General features: G+C 41.6%; 2 protein-coding genes across 5 annotated transcripts in view; one reads left to right on the top strand and one right to left on the bottom strand.

Moving 5' to 3' along the window:
- Positions 1-27,171, top strand: part of aox5 (aldehyde oxidase 5) — a 43,915-nt gene that overhangs the window by 3,199 nt on the left and 13,545 nt on the right. For both annotated transcript variants that reach the window (XM_059032025.1, XM_034004654.2), the window contains exons 2-22: positions 2,854-2,911; positions 3,349-3,445; positions 3,839-3,947; positions 4,891-5,017; positions 5,386-5,447; positions 5,697-5,780; positions 6,583-6,663; positions 7,063-7,207; positions 7,900-7,992; positions 8,678-8,829; positions 9,988-10,081; positions 14,428-14,537; positions 14,978-15,162; positions 17,611-17,773; positions 18,984-19,073; positions 19,612-19,781; positions 20,205-20,331; positions 23,198-23,320; positions 24,240-24,336; positions 24,877-25,001; positions 25,848-25,981. In XM_059032025.1, the coding sequence (XP_058888008.1) occupies positions 2,854-2,911; positions 3,349-3,445; positions 3,839-3,947; positions 4,891-5,017; positions 5,386-5,447; positions 5,697-5,780; positions 6,583-6,663; positions 7,063-7,207; positions 7,900-7,992; positions 8,678-8,829; positions 9,988-10,081; positions 14,428-14,537; positions 14,978-15,162; positions 17,611-17,773; positions 18,984-19,073; positions 19,612-19,781; positions 20,205-20,331; positions 23,198-23,320; positions 24,240-24,336; positions 24,877-25,001; positions 25,848-25,981 (2,426 nt within the window). The remainder of the gene's footprint in view (positions 1-2,853; positions 2,912-3,348; positions 3,446-3,838; positions 3,948-4,890; positions 5,018-5,385; positions 5,448-5,696; positions 5,781-6,582; positions 6,664-7,062; positions 7,208-7,899; positions 7,993-8,677; positions 8,830-9,987; positions 10,082-14,427; positions 14,538-14,977; positions 15,163-17,610; positions 17,774-18,983; positions 19,074-19,611; positions 19,782-20,204; positions 20,332-23,197; positions 23,321-24,239; positions 24,337-24,876; positions 25,002-25,847; positions 25,982-27,171) is intronic.
- On the bottom strand, positions 10,080-13,464 carry LOC117402924 (gastrula zinc finger protein XlCGF7.1-like). 3 transcript variants are annotated; one of them, XM_034004595.2, is made up of 2 exons: positions 13,185-13,464; positions 10,080-11,969 (listed from the first exon to the last, which is right to left on the bottom strand). In XM_034004595.2, the coding sequence occupies exon 2, from the start codon at positions 11,929-11,931 to the stop codon at positions 10,957-10,959; it is 975 nt and encodes a 324-aa protein (XP_033860486.1). In that variant the 5' UTR covers positions 11,932-11,969; positions 13,185-13,464; the 3' UTR covers positions 10,080-10,956. The 3 variants fall into 3 exon arrangements, with proteins under 3 accessions (XP_033860486.1, XP_033860496.1, XP_033860504.1); XM_034004605.2 differs by having other exon boundaries at positions 10,080-11,945; XM_034004613.2 differs by having other exon boundaries at positions 10,080-11,942.

Raw genomic sequence — 27,171 nt, 5'->3', positions numbered from 1 at the left:
ATTATCGCTTGCACAGTGCTCCTTGGGATGTTTAAAGCTTGGGAAATCTTTTTGTATCCAAATCCGGCTTTAAACTTCTCCACAACAGTATCTCGGACCTGCCTGGTGTGTTCCTTGTTCTTCATGATGCTCTCTGCGCTTTAAACGGACCTCTGAGACTATCACAGTGCAGGTGCATTTATACGGAGACTTGATTACACACAGGTGGATTCTATTTATCATCATTAGTCATTTAGGTCAACATTGGATCATTCAGAGATCCTCACTGAACTTCTGGAGAGAGTTTGCTGCACTGAAAGTAAAGGGGCTGAATAATTTTGCACGCCCAATTTTTCAGTTTTTTATTTGTTAAAAAAGTTTGAAATATCCAATAAATTTCGTTCCACTTCATGATTGTGTCCCACTTGTTGTTGATTCTTCACAAAAAATTACAGTTTCATATCTTTATGTTTGAAGCCTGAAATGTGGCAAAAGGTCGCAAAGTTCAAGGGGGCCGAATACTTTCGCAAGGCACTGTACATACACACAGTGGTTTGCAGAAGTATTCACCCCCTACCAATAATGTCACATTTTTTCAAACACACTTTTTTATTTTTTATTCAAAGCTGTAGTGGTTAAACTGAACACTGTTATATGAGGAGGAGGTTAAATGTCAGCAAAACTTGCAAAGAAAATGTACAAAATGTAATTTACTGGTTGCATAAGTATTCAGCCTGTTAAGTAAGTGCTTGGTAGAAGCACCTTTTGCAGCAATTACTGCTATGAGTCTTTTTGGATAGGTCTCTATTAGCTTTGCACAGTAGGATGGTGAAATCTTTGCCCATTCTTCCTGGGAAAATTGCTGCAGTTCTGATAAGTTTGTTGGGGATCATCGATGAACTGAAATCTTCAAGTCTCGTCGTAAATTTTCGATTGGATTCGAGTCAGGACTTTGACTGGGCCACTCAAGAACATCAATTCTCTTCTTGTTCAACCACTCCAGTGTGGCTTTGGCTTTGTGCTTCGGGTCATTGTCCTGCTCAAATGTGAATTTCCTCCCCAATTTCAGAGTCTTGGCTGACTCAAACAGGTTTTCCTCAAGGATTTGCCTGTACTTTGCACCATCCATTCTCCCCTCTATCCTGACAAGCTTCTCAGTCCCTGCTGAAGAGAAGCATCCACATAACATGATGCTGCCACTACCATTCATGACAGTTGGGATGGTGTTGGGCTTGAGCCAGACATAACGCTTGGAATTTAGACCGAAAAGTTCAATTTTTGTTTCGTCTGACCACAAAATCTTTTTCCACATGACTGCAGTATCATCTACATGCTTTTATGCAGACTCCATACATGCTTTAAGATGAGGCTTTTTGAGTAATGGCTTCTTACTTGCCACCCGTCCATACAGGCCAGCTTTGTGTAGGGACCAGCTTATTGTTGATTTGTGAACACTGACGCCCATCTCAGACACAGAGCTTTGCAGGTCTCTCAACGTCATTGTTGGCTTCAGAGTGTCATCCTGAGCCAGTTTCCTGCTTGCCCGGCTGCTCAGTTTGGGAGGGTGACCTGATCTGGGTAGTGTCTGGGTGGTATGATGCATCTTCCACTTCTTAATGATGGACTTCACTGTGCTGAGGGATAATCAGTGCCTTTGAAATTTTCTTGTACCCTTCTCCTGCTCTGTGCCTCTCTACCACTTTATCCCTGACTTGTTTCGAAAGCTCCTTGGTCTTCATGGTTGCTTTGTTGGATCACTATGTGAGTTGCAGCTTGAAAGACTATATACCTGAGGGAAGTTATCTACAAGTTAAAGAACTTTGAGTAAACACAGGCTGAAACCATTTCACTAGTTTTGTGACATTTTGTGAAGTTTTTCTTTGTAAATCTTACTTATTTATATTCTATATGCATTTTTTAACTTTATCAATGTGGAGTAATTTGTGTAGATTCTACATGTAAAGTCTAATTTGAAAGTGTCCTGGAGTATGCTCAGGTGCCAACAAAATGTGAAAACTTTGCAGGTGTGTGAATACTTCTGCAAACCACTGTATGTGTGTATATATATATATATATATATATATACACACACACGCACGCACGCACATATAGGGTGATGAGGGTCCTGATTTTCTGATAAGGCATGTTAATCACAGTCTGTCACAGCTCTTTATGTGTCTCATGACTCTCAGCTGGTCAGTAATTCATTTTAACCAGGGAACTCTGCCAATGTACTATACCAGCAATGAAACCTCCGAGCCGTGACCTCCGAGTCAGCTGATCAGGGGGAGGAGCCGTAGAAGTGGTAGAAAATTGACCAAGGTTATAGCCAACAAATATAAAGTACATAAAGAATATTTTTTAATAAATCTTACTGAAAGAGCAACTTGAATCTGAAATATTGGTTCTCTTTACTAATGTATTCTTCTCCTAGTCTAGAATCGCTGTTTCAGTCCATCACATCCTGGAGACTTTTTGAAAAACTCACAAGTTAAAAACACCCGTCTGGTTTCTTCCAAAGGGCTCGCAAACATGTCTTCTCTCAAAGTGCAGCTGGTACACCAGAGTGTAACCATTAACCTGCCCCATTCCTTTGTCTGACACCTCCCAGGTTTCTCTTTAAGATGCATCATCATGTTGCAGGTTCCACATGAAAGATGCGCGCACATTATGGTTCTGGGTTGCTCTAATATTTCTCTTGAGTTCTCTGTTTTCATGAACTGGCGTTGAGCGTGCCAGGACTGAACAGCCAATCCTCATTCCATTCAAATCATGTGACAATGTGACCTTTACTCCCTGTCACTCGGTATGTATGTAGAATTGAAAGGTCACATGATGCATGGGAAATATTAATCTGTGTTTTCAATGTTCTAGATTGTTGAGAAGAATGCAGATCCTGAAGTCATGCTGTTGACTTACTTAAGAAAGAAAGGTACCACCATGCTCCAGTCCAGTCTCTTGTTTGGCCAGTCAGTGTAAAGTCTCTTGTTCAATCTGTCTGTTTTTTTTAAATAATCATTTATTGCCTATAGTTCAATGCATTTTTCTAGAAACAAAAACATGTATTAAATCTGTAATAAACACAACTCCCACTTTCAAAAAGGTATGTAATAATGTATTTGCATATCAGAAGTATGTGGCTGGCTTCTGACATAAATCAAATATTTTAAAATGTAAACTATGCCAATGGAGTTGTAATCAAACAACATTTCAAGTAATGGAAAGAGCCAAATCAATAAAATAGTAAATGTAATGATGATAATTAGGGTCAGGGGATATTGTCTCAAGTTGTAGATAATCTTCTGTTATAATGTCTGCTGTGTTAATCCATGGCATTGATTGTGTGTGACTCAGACCCCTGTTTTGCAGTGCGTCTCACAGGGGTGAAGTATGGGTGTGGAGGGGGGGGCTGTGGAGCCTGCACTGTGATGATCTCCCGATACGACACCCTCCAGAGCAGGGTCCTGTATCCTTCTACTGTATCAGACCCCTAGCAGATTCATGCCATTGCAATTGAATCCCATTGGAACCTGCATTTACAAATAATACAGTGGAATATAGTAAATACGTATTGAAGAATTCATGTAATAGGCATAGAAATAAGACTCCTACTGCATAGCAATTTCGCCCATTCCAGATTTTAGGATATGCTTGATTAGCCCCAGTGTATAGGTAACAAGTTCAAGTGTGTTGTAAACTCCAAGTAAAACCAGGAATTGATCGACCTGCTATGCAATGGGAGTCTTATTTCCATCCCTGATCTAACAATGGATTACCGCGACAGGTGTCCCAAGAAAAAGGCAGTCAGCTATTTTCAGTTACATCACCAATGTCATGTTTCCTGAACTCAGCCCGTTAGTCATTTCTCTGTCAACGCCTGTCTGCTGCCCATCGTTTCACTGCATGGTGTTGCCGTGACGACTGTGGAAGGGGTGGGGAGCACCAAGACCAAGCTCCACCCCGTGCAGGTGAGAAAAACAAAATGCACTCTGAAAGAGAGAGAACTCAGTGTGGGGAAATGCCTGGAATGGACTGTTTTTGTTACTTGTGCATCATTTTGCATTTTAATTGACCCAAACATTGATACAACTGGGTTAAAATGAAGAAATAAATGGAGAAATTGTTGGTATCCTTCTAGTGTGTTTTCCATATTATCCAGCGCTTTTGATAATAAACTTCTTACACGTATTTTGCTGTTTAATTTTCATGTTACTTATGTTGCCTAAAGATCACCTGATTCTAACTTCTCAGGTAGACACCCCATTGGTTAATACAGTGGACTCAGCTTTACCAAAGCAATATTGGCATAAAATAAGGAAGGCTCTCTACAAAAAAAAGCAACAAAGCACCTCTGTGTCTTTTGCAGATCATGCCTGTTTTATTAACACTGAAAAGAACCCTTGTCAAAGTGTTTAACTAGAAGAAGTTTAGTTTTGCTCAACGGAGCTGCAAACAGTATGCAACAGTAACAAGGATGGACATAAGACTCCCGTTGATCCATTGCTGGATTAATAAAATGCACATGAGCTTGTAACCTACACACTGTGGCTAATCAAACTTGTATTAAAACCTGGAATGGATGAAACTGCTATGCAATAGGAGTCTTATTTCCATCCCTGTTACTGTTGTGTATTTGCAGTTCTTGCTGAATCTGTAATGGGGTGCGCTGATTTTATGCATGTGTATGTATGTGTTTGCCTCTCTGTGTCTCCTATGTGAAGTTGTTGCTAAATGTAGTGTGGTGTCGGAGCCTTATATTTCACATTGTGCAGTTCTTGCTGAATGACACTGTGTGTGTGTGTGTGTGTGTGTGTTTCCATCTCTTTCTCTTGCTGAATGTGTAGTTGGTGCGTGGACTTCATGTTTGACACTGTGTGTGTGTGTTTCCCTCTCCCTGTCTCTCTCTATAAGGAGCGCATTGCGAAGGCTCACGGGTCGCAGTGTGGGTTCTGCACCCCTGGCATGGTGATGTCCATGTACACCCTGCTGAGGAACATTCCAGAACCCTCCATCGAGGACATCAGGGAGGCTCTCACAGGTACCCCGGGTCTCTAAAGCAGCTCACATTCCCATTCGAGGCTCTTAATGGATGTTAAAAGAGTGCCAGGGCAAACGGTAGTCTGCAGTTGAAGCAAGTACAGTCCAAATTGATATTTATTGTGTAACAGTGAAATAAAGATGTAATGGGAGTGGGCTTAAAAGTAGATGGGTTTGTATGCAAGACTTTTGTAGAAAACAGATGAAAATGAATATTAGAAAGCTAATTACTATGTAAATGTAGTCTTTATCAGTGTTACTGTCACAATTCGACAGGCTGGGGTAAAGTAATGCAGGCCCAGGTTTAAACCAAACTGTGGATCCCACTAAATGAAGGTTATAACATAACTATATCGTTGTTCTTTTTAGGTAACCTGTGTCGCTGTACGGGTTACAGACCCATCATAGATGGCTTTAAGACCTTCTGTGGGGTAAGTATTGTGTAATGTACAGCGACCCCTAGTGGTCAGCAAACACCCCCTCTGAGACATAACCAATCAGCATCAGCGCTGGAGTTGAGGGAACCAATGAAAGCCAGACTGTGCTTATGGAGAGGATAGGAATCACTTCTGAATCAAACCGTTTTCTGGGGCAGGTTTTCTGTTGACACCATTGTCTGTGTCACACCTGCTGCTGGTGTTTCCAAGGTTTCTTAATTTGGTGCATGTTTTGTTCTCCAGGCTTCAAAGTGCTGTCAGAATGGAAATGACACCAAGAACTGCTGTTTGGATCAAGAGCCTGAGCTGAACCAGGAGGACGATGAGGTAGGTCTTATTTTGAGATTTATTCTGGAAAAGAAACCAGGACCAGAAGACAGAGTAGGAAATTAAGGGGGATAGACTTAAGACAGAGAGAGTGTATGGGATGGGCTACTTAGCCATGTTGAGGTAGAATTACTTGGATCCTTTAAGACCCAACTTGATAGAGTTCTGAGATCCATCAGCAACAAGGAAGCGGACTAGCTTAGATGGGCCGAATGGCCACTCGTTCCTCAGTATTCATAGTTTTCTCTCAAATACTAAAGCCACATTATAACTGAGACACAAGAAGACGCAAACTTTACTAAAATGTTTGAAGAATCTTATTTGGCTCGCATTATAATCGCAATATATAGCACACAGATACTAGCAGAACCATTAGCAGATCACAGCATTACCAGCAATGGCAGCACAATCGATATGGGATGTTGTGTTGATGTAGTAGCACAGTGCCAGTTACTGATAAGGTACAAATGATATGGGATGTTGTCTTGATGTTGTAGCACAGTGCCAGTTACTGATAAGGTACAATGGATATGGGATGTTGTCTTGATGTTGTAGCACACTGCCAGTTACTGATAGGGTACAATGGGACTGCAATGATTCTAATGATTCATATAAACATCTCTTGTATTTGAACTAATCTCAATGTTGGGTTTGCTTGGGGGCACATAGGATTATGCATGAAACCAAAGCAGTAACTGCATTTAAAACTGTAAGCCTTGTCAGCTCCTATTTGTGTGATTATACAGCAAAACGATGTAATAAAACTGCTTTGTCAAGTTCTCTGATTGATTCTCTTTGACAGATCTCTAGTGAATTGTTCAAGACGGATGATTTCTTACCCCTGGATCCCACACAAGACCTAATTTTCCCTCCTGAGCTGATGGTAAGACAGATGACTGTGTGCCGGATCTACTGAATGATCTGAACAGTTGTGAATCTAAAGCTGTATTAATCCCACTGGTAATATTCAATAGATCAATAAAATACCCACACAATCTGTTACACTTCACCAGTTTAATGGCTTCTGTTATGTTAGAAAATATCACAGAAATGTAAATGACCAAAAAAATATGCAATTTGATTCTGTCCAAAGTCAAATATAGTCATAGGTTTTTTTGAAAACATTTGCTTCATTTATCAGACACTAATTAGATACAAATGGTACAATGCTCTTGTTGAATAATTTCTATTATGTTAGAAGGTATTGCAAAAGTTGTAGGCTGTGGAAAGCGCGGTGATGGCTGAGCTGTGTTGACTGTGTTCACTGTGTCCCTGTGTGTAGCTGCTGGCACGCCAGCAGGGGAGTGGCAGGCTGGTGTTCCAGGGGGAGAGGCTCTGCTGGATTTCCCCTGGGAATCTGGCTGAGCTCCTGGAGCTGAAGGCACAGCACCCCAGCACACCCCTGGTCATCGGGAACACCACTGTAGGTGGGTGGGTTCACCAAACACATTCATCATTGGTATAGCAGTGACAGGCTGTGATACATGACTATGTTCTGAAACTCCATGGTCTGACAATGACATTGTGAGTGAGCTGAACATGGTTTGGCTGCGTTGCCTTATACCAAGCATGGTGTGGCAATGGGTAAGCAAGGACAATCTGGGCTTACCATGTTAATAGATCATGTTTGAATCACAAGCTGTTGATTAGATTAACAGTTATATACAACAGAACCATATCCGGTCCTGTAAGATACGATACCCTCTATTGACTGATGGACCTCTGGCACATGCTGGTACCAATTGAACGGTACAGATGGAAACTGATCAATACACCATTTTATTATGGGTCTAAAACAGTAAATTCAGCTCTTCGAAGGACAGAATGGATTCAGTTGGAGATAAAAGAAAACACGAAAGCAAAGGTATATTAAAACTGGAATTAATACAATTCATATACATAACTTTTAATAATAATAATCAGGTTTAGGGGTTATTGTCTGAAGAAGTATATCATTTTATGTTATAATATCTGCAGATTTGCCTTCCATTTGGTTAATTGTTCATGTTTGATTAACACAGCAAAAATATCTCTTTTCAGAAAATAAATGTGGCGCAACATGGTTTAAATTGGATGACTTACATTTGAAAGACAATCCTTTACTATGTGTTTCCAATAGGGCCGAATATGAAGCTGAAAGGAGTGTCCCATCCGCTGATCATCGCCCCCGCAGGGATTGTGGAGCTGAGTGTTGTGAAGAACTTGGAGGATGGTAAGGAATTTAATTTTGGCGCATCCGAATGCTTGCAAACATCAAATAGGGAAATGTAAAAAAAGATCAAGTAATGTGACATTCGATGCTGCTTATTATTTAATCAAAACTTTGGAAATTCCAGGGATAAAAACACATACATTTATTTTAATATGTATATTTCTTTAAAGCCTGTGCTCCTAGTAATATAAATAAGTCATTTGGAAATGATTATCTGAAGTCGATTCTGGTCTGCATGCAGTCCAATCTGGTATATATTTGTGTTTGTTTCTGGCAAATATATTTTTAAAGTTTAACTTTCATCTAATCACTGACAGATTTGCAAGTCTGCAGCAGTAAATAAACTCATGCAAGATTTTAAAAAATGACAGGAAGGGACCCTTTTCTCATAGTATAAGCATAGACAACTGTAATGTAGCATATTGAAAGCATGGTTAAGTATAGCTAAGCATTGTAAAGACCAGTGAAGCGTGGCAAACCAGGGTAAACTATGGTAAATTAACAGTATAATCATGGGAAAAGCATGGGAAAAATGCAGTGCAAAAATACAGTGGTAAACTTGTATAAGGATTGCACTGCACCACCACACTGCTCTAATGTATACTGAGGAATCAGCTGCTTTATTGATCAGTCACAAATACTTGAAACAAGCATGTATATACTGAACTATATGGTTTCTCTTGAGGGATCTCGTTTGGCGCGGGGTGCAGCCTGTCTGTGATGAAGGACGAGCTGAAGCGCGTCGTGTCCGAGCTGTCGGAAGAGAAGGTGGAGGTTTACCAAGCGCTGCTGCAGACACTGAGCTGCCTTGCAGGGAAACAGATCCGCAACATGGCGGTAAGACCATCGTCTGACACTTCTGGAGTCCTGTTCAATCTTAACATCAGCGTTAAGAAAGTCAATGGACAACCTTTACACCATCACTGCATTTAAAGCTTTGACTGCAGCAATGGTGTTAATGCTAAACCATGGATGAGTTTGAATAGGATGTTCATTAGACTGCAACATTAATGGTGGCATTAATAGGATCCACAGTCGTTTAGATCCCCTGAATATGGGCCCTTGTCTTTATGCAGAACCACTTTTCGCCACTGCAAATTTATTTTTTAACCAATCCACCACTGACACGACAGCTGAAATTAATTTGTGTATTGCCAATTAATAAAAAATATGTATTAAATATATTCGGTTATGAAAGGACAGATTATGAAAGAAGTCTGTTATGAAATTCTAAATTATACATCATTATAGATGATACAGTTCTGTTAAATGAACAAATACAAACTGGGTCATTTGTATAGGTTATATATATATATTAAAGGTATTGAATTCTGTACATAATTAAACTATGTACAGTCAATTCTCATTAATAGAATTTCAAGGGACCAGCAAAAAAAAAAAAAAAGTATTATCAGGAGTGTAAGCCAGATGCATCCTGTCAGTTTTTATTGAAGTTACAGTAACACTGAAATCAAATTTTAATTACAGAACAATGAAAAGTATTATACATCTAAAATGACTGTGCTTTTTATTGAAAATACAGCTGAAGTGAATTTTAAAATGCGTACATTGCAAATGAACTGCACTTAAAACCTGCATATCCCATTCTGATCACTGGCATTTAAACCACAAAGCAAGGTGTCCTCAACATCCGGGCACTGAGCAAATCAGAACATTGACGACTTGCATCCATAGTTTGCCATTCATAGACCTATATTATGGTATCCCGGTTTTTCAGATTGGTTGACAAAGTGTTCGCAGGAATGTTAAAATCTGCAGCAATATCTTTCTTTTTCTTTGACAGCAAAGATAGTGCACATTTTTGCGCTGCTTCATGGAAATTGATGTGTGAGCACTATAGCAACTCAAAATGCATCATAGGATCAGTAGTCCCAAAACAGCACTAAAATACAGTACAGAGGGGTTAATGTGGATGCAAGCTAATACATTTCATTAATTATGTCAGCCCCTCATGTTCTGTGTGCTCGTTCGCAGACCCTGGGGGGAAACATCCTGAGTGCGAATCCCAAATACGACCTCAACAGCATCCTGTCAGCTGGGGGCTGCACTCTCACCCTCGCTTCGAAAGGTAAGGAGTGGGGCTGGAACCAGATTGCATCAATCGGGATATTATCCAGAACTTGTTTAGTCCTCATTATTTATTCTTCTGTTCTTAATAGATAAATGTAAAACTGTGTTTGTGACAGCTACTGAAACATATGCTGAGGTGGGGCAACGATTGTGGTGTGTGTTTTTTTAACTAACAATGAAAAAGAAAGAAGGAACCACAAAGGAGGGAGTAAATTGTAACTAACTGGAATATAAACATGATTACAGATTATCTTAATTATCGTTATAGCCACTAAATCGATAGTTGACCTGTATACTGCTCTAGGAGAGAAGTCCACTCAAAACTGCTGACCGCTCTAGTAGTATTGGAAATAGGAAAGATAACTCCACACAAAACAGCAGATCAGTAAATACACTAATATACCCATTTGTATTTATTTTCACTACAAGACTCCAAAACTATTTAATCAGTTATCCTGGAGTAGCCTTTCTGTACTTAGTGTTGAACGTGGTAATGCTGAATGGCACCTCTTCATGAATCTACAGCTGAGATGAACATGACCAGCTGATCTGACATGGAATAACCGAGTTTCAAATTGTCAACACCAGTAAGGCCGACGCTTGGGATGGTGACTCCCCGTTTCAAGGGTGACTGCCTTTAAGAGATTAACAGGCTGCAAGATAACAGTACACAACATCCACAGTATCACAATTCAAATACATCCTTACAATTAAATAGGCCTATACTATTACTGCATACATTAACAGAATCAATCACAACTCCCTGGAACATGGCCCAGAGAGATGTAGAAAAAGTTTGTCCTTCAACAGTAGAAGATTCAAAGGTTTGAATTCTCCAGTTTTTAATTTTTTTTTTCAATGCCGACTTTGCCCTCACTGAGGAGTCTCCTGTGCGTGACTCTTGTGGTGGGCCTGCAGGGCTGGTAACTGCTTGAAACTCTCCCCGCAGTCCGTGCAGCGATGCAGGGCGGCTCTCTCGTGGGTTTGCTGGTGTATCTTCAGGGAGTTGGAGTGTCGGAAGCTCTTCCCGCACTTGGAGCAGCAGTAGGGCGTCTCGCCGGTGTGAATGCGCTGGTGCGTTCGGAGGTTTTCAAGCCGGTTGAAGCTCTTGCCACAGTCAGTGCAGCGGTACGGCTTCTCTCCGGTGTGGATTCGCTGGTGCTTCTTGAGGCTTTCCAGCTGGTTGAAGCTCTTCCCGCACTCCGTGCAGTGGTAGGGTTTCTCTCCCGTGTGGATTCGCTTGTGTGCTTTCAGGTGCGGCAGCTGGCTGAAACTCTTCCCGCAGTCCGGGCAGGGGTATGGCGTCTCTCCGGTGTGGGTCCTGCGGTGGGTCTTGAGGTTTTCCTGCCGGATGAAGCTCTTGCCACACTCTGCGCAGTGGAAAGGCTTCTCCCCAGTGTGCGTGCGCTGGTGTGTCTTCAGACTCTCTAGCTGATTGAAACTCTTCCCGCAGGCGCTGCAGCCATATGGCCTCTCTCCTGTGTGGGTTCGCTGGTGTGCTCTCAGGTGGGGGAGCTGATTGAAGCTCCTGCCACACTCCGCACACTGATACGGCTTCTCCCCGGTGTGAATTCGCAGGTGCGTTTTCAGGTTTTCGTAGCGGATGAAATTCTTCCCACATTCGGTGCAGCGATGCGAGCCTTGCCGCTTGCTAGGTCTTTCCGAGTCGTTGAGGCGACCGGGCTCGATCTCAACAGGCTCCTCCTCATCCTCCTCCTCTTTGATGATAACAGACCCCAGCTCGCTGATGTCCTCCGCAAATCTGTCAGGTTCCAGCTCAGGCGTCTCCTCTTTAATCTGCACACCATTCAACAGAGGGACCACCTCAGTGACCTGGACCGATTCCATCTTCAGATACTCTGCTGAATCAAAGAGATCAGAATCACCTATGCCATGAAAAAATACATTTATCAGTTGCGTCATTTTTTTTCTGTGTGTCATGCCCTATAACATTTTAAAAATACTTTTGCTAATAGCTTACAGTTTAAAGGTATACACGCTAGCCAAGTGCAGGCCAAATAGGCAAGTGGATATGTTAAAGTTTAAACTTTTAAAGGTCTTTAAATCCTAAAGATTAAACGTTAAGGAAATTAAACAGAAATTAGAAAACACGATTGGTCAATATGAGGTCCCTAATCTCTGGTAAAGGACCTTAAATATATTCCTTCAAACTATATTTAATTTTAGTATAACAAATACATAAATAAATCAAGAATAGTGTTTGGTGACAGCAGTAAACCCAACAGCAATATTAACTAGTCTCCGGTTTGAATGACAAAGTGTAGAAATCGAACAACTGGATGCAGACTGATTACTTGCACAGCAACTTTATTACAGTATATCATAATAACAACACATGCAACTGTACGCTCTTCTCTAACAAAGCCAGGGGCTTTGAATAAACTTTATGAACACACTGTGAACAAGTTACTGAACAAATAGCATGACCAGCATTAACACATGTAGGATACAAGATAATTTTACTGCTTTATTATTTCGTTTTACTAAAACTTTTTTTTTTTTTTACTTGTTCGCTCATAACTTTTAGCACCTAATGTTAACCTAAATATTATAACTTACACAAATACACAAACTTGCACTCAACTCCTAATTAAAAAATGAAGTTACCGGTACTTTTATTTTTTCACATGTTTTACATTTTTGAAGAGGTAGATGAAAATAAACCGTTCACAAACCATGTTCGCTTTTGTGTGAGTAGATTTATATTGCGAAGGACAACTGTCACTAGCACTAACTGGAGTCAATGGTACAGTGTTGCACCTGGATAAGGTTGTGCGGACAGAATTACAGTTTTTCAGTTAGAAAGACATATTCAAAATTAAAAAGTCAGCTGGATAACTATAAGGTGAGCAGTGAGGATGATAATAAAACTATAAGTCTTACACCATTGAGCTGCTACAGGTTGATCGATCACGTTTTCCATCCAACTCATTCGCTTTTCTGTTGTTTACCAGGCTGAATACCCCTGCAAGTTACCACTAAGTTTTAAGGGGCAAGGGGCAAAACCTCACGATATTTTTTGTCTAGACCAAATGTATACTTACTTAAACAAGCCCCTAATATTTTAATGTTATTCTTACCGGTGGTTCTGCGTGTTGGGCTGGGTTCGTTTTCTTATGTTGTATGTCAGTGGTTTTTTAAACAAGCTTCTTCAAGATAAATGACCTGGACTGGAGCGCTGTCATCACTTCAGCTGCATATCTGAAAACAACTGCTTTGTTGAAAAAAAAAATAGTGCGTAATAAATAAATTGTACAATATGAAATATGATCAGCCGTTGCCCACTGAAATCGACATCATTACCGACCATCCAAAAACAAAACCACAACGAGTACTTCCCTAAACACTGAAATCCACACGTTCCTCAGAGCAGGATATGAAACTAACGCCATTACGGCTCAATCACGGAGCCGGTAGGGTCTAGTAAACCGTATCGCAGCGAAGGCCAAAATGGCGAACACAGCGCTGCAGTTTCATACCCTGATGAACCAACCAACGCCCGCCCTCTTCAGCGCGTCACAAATGACGGCTAGGCCAGCTTTGTGGGTGGGACAACACTGAACATCGCTACAGCCAATAAGCGCGAAGTTTACGGTGAAACACGCCTTACTGGAATATCGACCTGCAAATCCAATCTGCGAAACAACCTTTTGTTAACATATTCATTACCAGGCAGGCGTTTTTCTTCTTCCTTTTTTATTTTTTTTATTTATTTTTTTACCATTGTACGCTGTTCCATTTAAAATAAAGTGTACAAATGCATAGGACTATAAGACTCTAGTGTGGTAGTACACGTTTATATATATAATATATAATATAATTATATATATCTTGGTGTTCCCAGTGACAGACCAGGGAACACCAAGATATACCTATTACAAATAACAAACAGAAGTTAACCAGGTAGGTTCTCGGCTGGCAGGTGATTCCGTATTCATGACAGGTGTTTCAAGAGGAGCAGTCTCAGACATGACTCTTACACATATTCCTCTCAGAAGGTGCTTTCTCCGGTTGTGGTGTTGGTATGTTATGAAACAATACAATATTTGTGCCCCTTGTCAGTATAGGTAGACAGTAAAGTGGCTTGCCACAGGGTTTTATTGAATTGCAATTTATCCGGTACACTTTTCAAATGACCAAATTGTCTTTACCTGTATTAATGATCATTTTCAACACAAAAAGATGAAGCCTTATTTTATTGTTTAATAGTGTTTCTGTCATTCTCCGCCACTACCAGTGTTTTGCCCTGTCTGTATATGCAGTGGGTCTGGGTTCTGTTTCATTTAGAAATTTGGTACATCTAAGATCCATTTCTCTTTCCAGGTGGCCTGAGGGAGATCCATTTAAATGAGGAGTTTTTTACTGGATTTGAAAAGACTGCCATCAGACCTGATGAAGTGCTGCTGTCTGTGTACGTTCCTCACTCCAGACAGGTAGGTTCACTCAGGCAGCTGCAGTGTTAGAGGCTACTAGCACACATATCAACTGTTTTCTATTGGTAAAGTTTTGTGACTAAGACTCGGAGGAAAATATATACGGTACAATATACAGATAATTGTACAATATTTGTAATCTGCAATATGCTGATCTATATATATATATATATATATATATATATATATATATATATATATATTGACCTTTATTACGTTTAAATATGGAAACTGTATGTTGAAATATTTTTTTCATAAAGGTACCAAAGTTAAAGAAAAAACACAGCAAACATGTGAAATCACAGAAGCATGCAATTGTATAATGTAGTTAAAGCAGTGCTAACCAAGGTTTTGAAATCCATTCTTATCCTTACCAGCCCTAAATCCAGTAGAATGGGATCACAATGCTCGAATCAGCTCTGCTGCTTGTCTTTCTCCAGTGGGAGTTCATGTTGGCATTCCGACAGGCCCAGCGCCGAGAGTTTTCCTTTTCCATTGTGAACTCGGGAATGAAGGTGGTCTTCAAAGAAGGCACGAACGTGGTGGATGATATCCGGATGTTCTTCGGAGGTGTGGGTCCCACCATGGTCCGGACTAAACACATGTGCCAGGAGCTGGTGGGAAGGTAAGAGGCCTCAGACAAAGCTAAGCGCACCTTCCCAGAGGGGACCAGAGGTGGGGGCTCACTGGGGAATGGTCAATTATCCAGAGCTATTGAAACGCCTGGCAGTGTCTATTTATTTTGAGCTGACTCGGGTTCTTCAATATCATTAAAACCTGTTTGTTATGGGGGCACATCTAATCAGACAAGCTGGGTGATGACCATGTCTAACACTCGTCTTGTCAGGCTTACAGTGAATCAGAAAGACATGCAGGAAGCCCCTTATTAGTAAACTAAGGAGGGGTGTGGAAAAAAAAAGAGAAAACAGTCGTGTAGTTGTAATAAGGAAAATATGAACTGTTTTGTAGATACTACATGAAAGATACATATTGTGAACTGGTATAGTCCACGTAAGTATGAGATGTGTACGTAGTGCCTGTTTTGGTGCAGAAGAACGTGACAGAGACCCAGGTCCAAGGAGATTTCGGTTTTAATGATTTTTCTTTTTCTCTTATATTCCACAAATGAACACACAGAAGTTCCAATTATCAAGACAAATAATAACAAAACTCAAATAAACACAGTCCAGGACTTTCTTTGTGGAGCGAGACCCTCAGGTAAGTAATGGCTTGCTGTATCCAAGTTTCTTTGGTGTTGGCTTGGTATTGTGGCTTCTTTCTCTTTTCCAGATTGTCGCGGACATCCACCAGATGGCGCTGTGGAGTTGTGATAGTCCCCGTCCTACTCACAGGTTTGTCATCCCGACGGCCCCGGAAGCCTGTTTGCAGTATAGTGCGGCCCCAACACCCGGCCAACCTTTCGTAAAGGTAAGTAATAACACTGCGGTGTAGAATAGAATTAATACAGGTGAAAAACAGTGAGCACTGAGCGTTCTCTAACTCTCGCCTCTCTTTTGTTGCAGGTTCCACTGTTCCCCGGACATACAATAAAGTTGTCTTTCATTTAAATCACCCTTTCTGTGTCCCTGCGTAATTTTTACACCGTTCAACTCTTCCAGCCGGACACAGTTCTCCTGGGTTAATCACTTGCCCAGTTCGTGGGCTTTTGATACAGTCTTTAAGCACTCTGTTTGAATACACACAAGTCCCGTACTTCAGTAGTTCCCAGCATATCAACAGTACAACACAGCGTACTCACTCTACAGCAATCCGTGTTCTCTGAGTTGCTCCGATGCAGGGAAGCCTGTAGTCCGCCGTGTTGTTTTCAAGGTAAAACCACCGTGCACTGTCCCGCTGTAGAAACAATGGTTGTCTCCGACTGGTGACAATGGTAGTCCGCAAGGTTGCTTCAATGTAATGCCCCACTACGCTGTACCGTTTTAGAAACAAGTGCTAAAATTGTATTCCTCTGGGTTACCACTGGTTAATATCCCAATCTCGCTCCCAATGCAGCTGCCCACTTTCGTCTTGGTTAGGTACTCTCCCGTCCCACGGCTCGTGTGTGCACCTGTTCTCACTCCCCCTCTAGCTGATTCCCGCAGCTTTTTAAAGCTACCGCTGTTACCCGTCATGCAAGGTGTGTTTGCCCCGTTGTTGGGAATTGTAGTTCCCGGTCGTTCTGTGTCTCTAACCCCTTTGACACTCTTAATCTCACAATATATAATTGCCTACATTAAAAGGAGTTAGATGTGAAAGTTGATCGATTCAGTTTTCCATCCAATCCATTTGCTTTCCTGTTGTTTACCTGGAAATACTTAGATACTGCATTGGGCTTAAAGGTCCAGGTTCAACTGTGAACTTCAAAGTGTAACCTGGGACAAAAAGCTACACCTTTACATTTCTGTCAGTGTTTGAGACTGGTTTGTGAAAAGATTATAAATAAAAAAAGTTTTGGATACATTGTTGTATTTTTATTTTTTTATTATTTAATTGAGTGACCAATTATTATTTTTTATTTATTTTCCCCCAATTTGAAATGTCCAATTATGTTTTTGTCCTCACCGCAGCAAGTCCCCACACAGTCCCCAGCACAGACGTTCTGAGGGCATGTTAGCGTCACAACCCTCAAGCCAGAATCGCTTTTACGCCGAGCAATTTAGAGCAGAGGTGGCGGGCTACCGATTCCGGAGAACTGAGACTAGCCCTGCTTCTTATCCTATTTGAATGTGTTTGGTGTCTGGCCAGTAGGGTTCGCTGTTGTGCGATGAGGAAAATAAGTCCCTGCCGGTTTACCATCCCCACTCCTGGGAGCGCCAGAGCCAATGCGACACCCCCTTCGGAGTCCCCAGCAAAGTTCGGCCTCTTTGCACAGCCTGGACATGAACCGGCGCCATCCAAGCTGTATGACTCATCTTGCGCTCTCCGCAGCAGTGCTTTAACTGGATGAGCCACTCTGGGACTGCATTGTTGTATTTTTAAGGGCCCTCACTATGTTTCCAGTTTGGCCCCTGTCTGGTGCTTGTGTGGTATAGAGGGAGGCTCTGGACTCAGTGCCCTCTTGTTTCCCTGGCAGGCCCTGGAACGAGGAGCTGCTGACCGAGGCGTGCCGGCTGCTCCTGGATGAAATCCCCCTGCAGGCCTCTGCGCACGGCGGGATGGTCGAGTTCAAGAAGACGTTGACCCTCAGCTTCCTCTTCAAATTCTACTTGCATGTGCTGCAGAGACTGAGGGAAAAGGTAAACCACTGAGCGATAACAAGGGCTATAGCGACTGGTTTCACAGACCCCGATTAGCACGAATGTTGGACTACCTTACCTACAATAACATTAGGTAGTCCAAGATTACTGCTAATCAGGTTTTGTGAAACCAGCCCTAAATATGTAGAGTACAAATCAAAGGAGGCTGTGATGAGGTTGTATCACACACTTGTGAGATACATTCAGTGGATGTAGGTCAAGGTCACTTAAAGCATTAAGGAATGTTCTTTTGAAAAATGAGAAACTAACAAAACTTCTCTAAAACAGCTGGGAAAAAGGTTTCATGAGCTGCAACCTGAGTCCTTAAAACAGTCCTTACATTTTTATGAGTGGCACTTCTCATTTCTTATGTTCATTTCTGGTCATCATATGACCCTGGAGTCTGGAACAAATAAGGATTAGGGAAGGCTTGATTGGAGTCTTTAAAATCTCAAAAGAAGTTGACAGAGTTAACCCTAACCAATACAAGGGCCAGAAGAAACAGCTGGAAATTAAGTGGAGACAGACTTAGGACAGAGGGAAGGAGACACTTCTTCACACAGAGTGGTGAGGGGATGCGTGTTCTGTATGATTCTCTTTTGTTTTTTAGGCATAGCTCATTATTTTCCAGGCTTACTATCTATTCCAGCAACAAATGGCTTCTGAAAAGTCCTTAAGGCTGATTGTTAGGAAGTGAGTTGGGGAAACATATTAGTGTTGCGCTGCGCTTGAGCCTTAAACACTCTGGTCGTTTGTTTTTTGTTCATTGATTTTTCAATTGAATAAATTAATGTATTGCACTATTGTCTACTAAGTTATACATTTATTTTAAGTTTCATAATGCGAAAAGGGACCAATTATGTTGTGTTTAAAACATTCATTTGCAGAATAATGCATGTTATGCTTTATCCTATTTTGTAGAACAAATAACTTTTTCATATTTATTTTGTAATTACACTGTTCAACTGTTTAATTTCAGTTTAAACATACTTTCTATTGCATACATTTTACACTCCATGAAGAGTCAGAGAGCTGTTGTTATTTCACTCATCATTACAGCTGTAAATAAGCCACTGAAATCCTTTGTAGGTTATTCTGCTAGCCTGATTTGTGGAATAACTACAGTGCAGAAGGGTCATGGTGTGTCCTCTAGTTACTCGTATATGTAACTGCATGGTTGTCTTCAGATTGCTCCTGTTCTGTATTCCAGGGCCTGTGTGTTGATGAGCTCCCTTCTGAATACCTGAGTGCTTTGAAGTCCTTCAGGAACGAGGTGCCCCAGGGGCAGCACAGATACCAGGTGTGTTCATATGAAGCTCCCTAGTCCTGTCCTGGGCACATTACTGAATTATTACCATCAGAACATTATAGAAGATGGCGCCTGTCTGTCTATGCATATGTTCACACCGTGTATCGCTCTTTACATTTTTATATACACCAAGCTTACACCATTGTGATGAAACATGGTTACATCATTCTTTATGATAATGTAATGAAATCTCCTTTTGGTCCGGGTAGCAGGAGAGGGTCCAAGTCTGTCTATATGTCCCATGTTTGCATTCTTTCTAACCAGCTGAAAGTATCAGAATCTGGGGAACCAGCACCTGAACGTACATTCAGTGGATGTAGGTCAAGGTCACTTAAAGCATTAAGGAATGTTCTTTTGAAAAATGGGAAACTAACAAATCTTCTCTAAAACAGCTGGGAAAAGGGTTTCATGAGCTGCAAACCTGATTGAGTCCTTAAAACTGTCCTTACATTTTTATGAATGGCGCTTCTCACCATATGCAGATAGTATAAACAGTTCAGCAAAGCTCTGCTTCTTGTGTATTATCCAGGTCGTTTCAGCTGCCCAGTTCTCCGACGATCCGATTGGACGGCCCTATTTGCACCAATCAGCTTTCAAACAGGCAACGGGAGAAGCGGTTTACTATGACGACCTGCCCAGTATAGAGGGGGAGCTCTTCCTGGTCCCAGTGACAAGCTCCAGGCCTCACGCCAAGATCATGTACGCACCTGCCCCGGTAACAGTCTCTGAGGCTCCTGCTGACAGCCAACACACCAGCTACCAGTTAATAAACATCAGCCAAGCTTGAAGCAGAAGGAAATTGTGGCGGCTCTCAGTTAGAGCAAAGGGAAGTAAAGGAAGGGGGGATAACAAGCAATTTTGAGGTAATAACCTCATTCTCCATGGTCTAGAGCTAATTTGGTTTGTTTAATGGCAATTTTTCCTGCTTGTTGCAGTTGGAATTGTGATTTTTATCAATAATTTGGTAATGGGGGGAAGGAATGCTAACTAGGTTACAATTAATATTAATGGGTAATAACACAGGACTGTGATTATTGTGATGAATTCCCCGCACAGCTCAGAGAGAGAGTTAATCGAACCCCCTTGTCAATAGTACTAACTGGTGTCTCTCCGCTGTCTCAGCTCCATTGATGCAGCCGCAGCTCTGAGCATGCCTGGAGTGGCAGCGTTCCTCTCCGCTCCCGACGTTCCCGGGAACAACCGGAGATCCTGGTTTGGCGACATCGAGGAACTCTTTGTGGAGGAAGAGGTGGGTAATGTTCCCTGGAATCATCAGAAATATGTATCCTGTTTTCAAATTGAAAAAGCACTGTAAAGAGCAGAAGAAACGTTAGGTAAAGGTACACAGGGTTAGCAGCATGACTTGTATTAAGGCTATTATCTTCACTATGACCCATCATTTGCATTTATATTTAAATGTCAGACAACTTTATTATGATTTTATAATGTTGCCATAAAATCTACAGCAGGAGTCTCAAACTCAGTTTATTTGGGGGCCAATGGCAATCTTGAAATCCTCCTGGGGGGGCAGTAACATAATGGGAGATGGAAGTCAGAAAAAAAATCTTTCAAAAACTAAGTCCTGAATTAAATGAAATTCAACAGTCTTTACAATTTACTAAATCAAACTTTTTACAATGGTGGTTTTCCCAAAGGTTTTTAGCATTTGCCAGACACTTGGCAAAGCTTCAGCTCTGTAAGTCTGTTGATGTTTGGCCTCAGTGATTCAGCAGTGGAGACCTTCAGGATGGCAGCAAGGTGTGCATCTGTTAGTCTTGAACGGTACTTGGACTTGTTTGCATTCAAAGTGGAAAAAAGTTTCTCGCACATGTATGTGCTGCCAAACAGACACATTATTTTCTTGATCCTTTTGGGTAGCTGCTTGAAGAACTGTGCAAGATCTCCCTGTGCTTCCTTGAATTTGTTCTTCAAAGGATTGTTGCACTGCAAATCAATTAGCTCCATCTGCAGATCATTTGGAGCTGTTTCCACATCAACAGAAAATGGGTCAGCACACATTAAGAAGGTGTCTCTGTGCCTCCTGAAGTCTGCAAACCGCTGATCAAATTCCTCCAGGAGCAGGTCAAGGGTAGCCGCATATTCAAGACCACTGAATCATATCAGTGCTCTGCTCCTCCAAAAGAGACTTGCATGCTGGGAAATGAGTGAGGTTGTTTTGTGACATTTGACTTTTCCACAGCCTCAGCTTTGTTGTGAATGCCCTCACACTGTCAAACATTGCTGTTACAAGCTGGCCTGGGCCTTGTAGCTTCAGATTTAGGATATTCAACTCCTGTGTGATGTCAACAAGGAAAGCAAGATCCATCACCTATTTTGTGTCATCAAATTCTGGCACTAGCATGTTAATCTCCATGAATCTTTTCACCTCCGTTTTTAACACAAAAAACCTCTTTAAAACATTCCCTCTACTACTGCACCTCTTTGAAGTACAGCAGATCGCCGTATTTTGACTGAACTTCGTCCAAAAATGCACGGAAGTGGCGATGCTGCAAACCCCTGAGCGAATGTAGTTGACGCATTTCACAACAACGGACATCACGTTTTCGAACTTCAAGCATTTGCTGTACAGTGCTTGCTGGTGAATAATGCAGTGCAATGCAACGGGTTGCTCTGCATTTTGCTCTTCTATCTTTCGTTGTACCAGCGCCACCAACCCATTCTTTTTCCCAATCATTGATGGGGCACTCTCTGTGGCAATGCCTGCTAATGCATTCCACGGCAGCCCAGCACGATCAATTGCATCTGACAGCTGACGAAAGATTTCATTTGCTGTTGTCCGACCACGCATTGTGTTCAAGCTGAGCAGCTCCTCTGTAACATCAAAAGAATCGTTGACACCCCTGACAAATATCGCTAGTTGTGCACTGTCAACCAAATTGGTACTCTCATTGAGCGCTACAGAGTATGCACTGAATGTCTTGCCTTTCTCGCAGAGTTGTTCGTCAATGTCGTTAGCAAACTCAACGATGCGTTCTACTACTGTGTTTGCGGAGAGGTTGATGTTACTGAGTAGGCTTCTCTTTTCTGGGCACATAATTCTTAAGGATGCAATCTTTAAGAAATTCACCATCAGTGAACGGCTTCCCAGCTTGAGCAATCATTTCACTCACCGCATAACTTGCCAAAACAATGGCCTCTAGTTATTTTTTCCCCTTCTGAAAAAGATGTTGCTGTAATGTTAGCCCCTTTCTGAGCTGCAAAGCAGTCTTCTCTCGTTCATCTCCCCGATGTTTGTCGTAATGATCTGCATGTTTTATTGAATAGTGGCGCTTGAGATTATATTCTTTTAAAACAGCAACTTTCTCCGTGCAAATCAGACACGTTGCATTGCTGTTGAACTCAACGGAAAAATAATCAATGGTCCACTTCTCTTGAAATTGCCTATGTTCTTGATTGACTTTTCTCTTTGGCAGAGCCATTGTGCAGCCTTTTTGAATATAAGAGATTAGATTGGGGTTTTTTGTTAACGTTAATTCCTCGAAACGTTAGCCTTCCGTTTCCATGGTAATATTTGTATGGGGAGGCAGTCAGATGCTGAGTGGTTCTGAATAACTTTGACGTTGACTCGATTTGCATACACAATAGTAATGTAAAATCGAGGGCAATGAAGATAAGTTTATCATTGTTAATCACTATATTCACTTCAGAGCTGTATTAGGTGATGCACAGATGTTGTTGGTGATAGTTGATCCTTTACTTTGTATTTTGAAACTCTGACAGAAAATGTAGGATCGAACAGTGCGGCTCTGATGTAATGATGTCAAGGGTGATGCTTGGAGGGCCGGTAGGTGGTGCTAGGCGGGCCGGAAGTGGCCTGCAGGCCTTGAGTTTGATCTACAGCAATACAATGTTTGGCATCTTATTCATAGCTCTACTAAATAGAATACAGTCAGTTTATTTTAATTTACTGTGAACTGAATACTGTATTTTGATAATGATTTTGGAGTACTGCGATATCACCATAGACAGAAATCTAAAAACATAGAGTATGTCTTTGTGTTAAAATATATATTTTTATGGTTTTGCTGTACGTATTTGGGGTACTCCAGGGTACCGCGTTCAGTCTCGCGCGTCCCCGCTTCCTCTCTGCACAGGTGACCTGCGTGGGACAGATCATTGGCGCCATTGTCGCTGACACTCGGGAGAACGCGCGGCGAGCGGTGGAGTGTGTCAAAGTGACCTACGAGGACCTGACCCCGGTCCTTTTCACAATTGAGGTGAACGAGACCAGCAGCCTTACTGTAGGACAAGGATGGGCAACTCTGGTCCTGGAGGGCCACTCTACACCACGTTTAACAAGTGTAATGAAGTAATTGTAGCTAACAAAATAGTTTCTTATGCACATCTATATCAATTCCATTGGTCTCAAGTGCAGTTTTGAAAGAAACACCTGTTTTAGCTAACATGTATTTTCATTTCAAAACATATCTGGCACAACGCTAGGTTAAAGAAAACTCTGTTTGGAAGCCATGCTATTTGACTGTCATACATCCAGGGTACTTTCATCTGGATAGTGAAATTGTCCCTACCCCTTCACTGGCTTCATACCAGTCAATAACCAATCAGCTGCTTCCCCTTATTGACTGACATGCTTTCAGCCAATGACTTGCTTTGACACAGAAGACACTGGTGAGGTGAAATGACCCAGGCAGTACAAGTGCAAACAGATAAGCCGAGAATAAGGCATAGAAAAGGAGCGTTCCCTTTAACCTAAAACAGTACCAGATATCCTGCTTCAAAATTAAAATGTGTGTGTGCTAAACAGGTGTTTCTTTTAAAACTGCACATTTGAGACCTATATAGCTAGTGGTGCAAAATTGCTAAGTTTTTCATGGGTTAATTTTGTGTCAGCTATAATTACTTTAACTACTGTGGCGTCTGGGTGGAGGGTTAATGGTTCAATGGTTCAAATAATTAAGAACATGGTTGGAACAAAGAGCTGATCTAGAAGGGCTGCTGTAGGATTGACTGGGGCACATTTAAAATTGCCAGTACTGTAGCTAGAGAGAGGCTGAAAGACTGCAGGGCACCAATCTATTCTGAATGAACAAATAAGTCAAGTCTAAACCAGACGGGCAACAAACAATGCATTAGACCAGGTATTACCTGTTGCTTTTCTAACATGTTTCTGTTCAGGAAGCTATTGAGCAGCAATCATTTTACAACCCTCAGAGGAAACTGGAGCGAGGGAGTGTGGATGGGGCCTGGGAGAGCGTGGATCATATTTTTGAAGGTACCGCAGAGAAGGGTCACCATCAGCAACCTGTTTGAATTTACACAAATAGACGTTCACAATCCCAGAGAAAGAACTGTATTTATGACAAGATTATAGGAGCGCCAACCATTTCTCTTACCTATTACTAGCATTATTAACATTATCACTGGTCCCCCGTGAAAGGAGTGCTAACAATCACTTCAGAATAAACCTCTTGGCAGCTTTATTAGCATTATTACTGGCCACCAGCTAATGAGCTGAGAATCTTTTGGTTCTAACATGAATCTTTTGCTTAGTTCACTGATTAAGTGTACTGTCTTAAGTAGCTAAGCAATGTTTTTTAAACCGCTCGTGTACTGTAGGATGTGTTCATTTTTAGATATTTTAGTCAATGGTCACTCTCAAGAAAATTATAATGTAGTTGCAACAAATGGATTTTCTAAGATTGTGTAATGGAAATGGCGTGTGTGTGTGTGTCTGTGATCCCTGTTTGAAGCCTGGTTAGACCTCATTGGTTTGCTATATAATGGGAATGGCCTGTGTGTTGTCTGTGCTCAGGAGAGATCTACATGGGCGGACAGGAGCATTTCTACATGGAGACACAGGGCCTGATTGCTGTGCCCAAGGGGGAGGACGGGGAGATGGAGCTGTTTGCAGCAACTCAGCATGCAGCTTTCACGCAGGTAAGAGCAGACCCAATGTACCTGACTGTCACACAGAGCATGCAGCTTTCACACGGGGAAGAGCAGACCCAATGCCTGACTGTCACACAGAGCATGCAGCTTTCACACAGGGAAGAGCAGACCCAATGCCTGACTGTCACACAGATACACGTTTGTGTTCCTGCTGGTACAAATTACTGTTTGTAAGTTACATCTTTCAATTAAAATCTCCGTTACAAGGCTTTAATGTGGGCCTCATGTTGCCACACAGACAACTACCCTCTGCCAATCCAAACCAATTCTATACAAGTGTACAGGAAAATTGCCTCCATGTAGTAATATAATAAAGTGTAATAAAGCACAATAAAGCATTGGGAATCATTGTAAAGACTAGCAAGGTATGGTAAAGCATAAACATGGCAAACCAGGGTGAACTTTGGTAAATACATAGTATAACCATGGGAAAAGCATTGGAAAACTACAAAATGACCATGTAAAAATACTGTGGTAAACTTTTATAGTGGTGCCCACATTGCTGTTCAGATATAATTTACACTTTTCTTGCTCCTACTTGCTGCTTTTTCCACTTTCCCAAATGTCTCTATTTTTTTTCAAAACTTGCTCCTATGTTGCCACACAAACAACAATTATCCACTGCCAATCCTAATCAATTCCATCTAATAGCATCTAATAGTTTTACACATATTACTGTTCATTTAAAAATCATTTTTTAAACATGTACTGCTGATTTTCTCAATTTTCTCAACTTTACCTGATTAAGTTCTGATTAAAATGTCAATTGATGTCCTATGAGAAAGAAAATGAAGTTGTAGGGGTGAAAGTGCGGTCTGTTTTCTTGTTCTCTAGGAGGTCGTTGCTACCACTTTGGGGGTCGAGGCCAATAAGATCACGTGTCATGTGAAAAGGCTTGGTGGGGGATTTGGGGGGAAAGTCATGAAGATTGCATCTCTGTCAGCGATCGCAGCAATAGCAGCTCACAAGTAAGAGTCACTGTGAACCTGGGCAGCTTCTAATAATCCAGACACTGCTTCATATAGAGTCACTGTGAACCTGGGCAGCTTCTAATAATCCAGACACTGCTTCATATAGAGTCACTGTGAACCTGGGCAGCTTCTAATAATCCAGACACTGCTCCATATAGAGTCACTGTGAACCTGGGCAGCTTCTAATAATCCAGACACTGCTCCATATAGAGTCACTGTGAACCTGGGCAGCTTCTAATAATCCAGACACTGCTTCATAAAGAGTCACTGTGAACCTGGGCAGCTTCTAATAATCCAGACACTGCTTCATATAGAGTCACTGTGAACCTCTGCAGTTTCTAATAATCTAGACACTGCTTCATAGAGGGGAGAGTCACTGTGAACCTGGGCATTTTATAATAATCCAGACACTGCTTCATAGAGGGCTTCATTATATTGGAATGAACACGCCACAGCAATGCCATTATCGCTATTATACTACAACATTTTAAAGTTATTTATTTATTTATTTGTTTGTGTGAAATAGTGCTAGGATGAATGTGACATTTTCATGTTCGGATATCCATTCAAGATTCATTTTCGTTCATTTGCAAAACATTGTTGAGCCATTATATGTAACACTGTATTAAAGCTGAAAAATATCACAGCAGTAGGAATGGGCTTACTTTACCCCACCGAATTAACTACAAAACAGAGGATGCCTGTGGCGGAGTGTCCCGCCCCTATTTATTATTATTTGTATTTTTGTTTGCGGCGCGGGTAAAAGCGCCGCGTCTTTTTGTTATATTTAAAAACCTCGTGAGGATGCATGGCTGATCAGCTACTGATTATTTAACTAGCTGACAGTCATGCATCCTTACCAAACGCGTGCAGACTCTGGCCGGGGGATAATAAGATAATTACCAACTAGTTAAATCCCTCGGCCAGAGTATATAAACCAGCAGCACTCTGCACTCGGGGTGTGGAGTGTTCGAGAGTGGAGAACGGGAGAGAGAGAGAGAGAGAGAGAGAGAGAGAGAGAGAGAGAGAGAGAGAGAGAGAGAGAGAGAGAGAGAGAGAGAGAGAGAGAGAGAGAGAGAGAGAGAGAGAGAGAGAGAGAGAGAGAGAGAGAGAGAGAGAGAGAGAGGAAGAAAACAATTGCTAAAACGTGCTGGAGTATCCAGCACGAAACTTACTTGTTTGTTTAT

Source organism: Acipenser ruthenus, chromosome 10 (assembly GCF_902713425.1).
Source record: "Acipenser ruthenus chromosome 10, fAciRut3.2 maternal haplotype, whole genome shotgun sequence".
Taxonomy (NCBI): domain Eukaryota; kingdom Metazoa; phylum Chordata; class Actinopteri; order Acipenseriformes; family Acipenseridae; genus Acipenser; species Acipenser ruthenus.
Note: the sequence above shows the minus strand (reverse complement) of the source record. Positions and strands in the feature narration are given on the sequence as shown.

What these genes read in the sequence shown, in the direction of transcription:
- LOC117402924 (XM_034004595.2), bottom strand. Translation starts at nt 11,931, where the DNA reads ATGGAATCGGTCCAGGTCACTGAGGTGGTCCCTCTGTTGAATGGTGTG.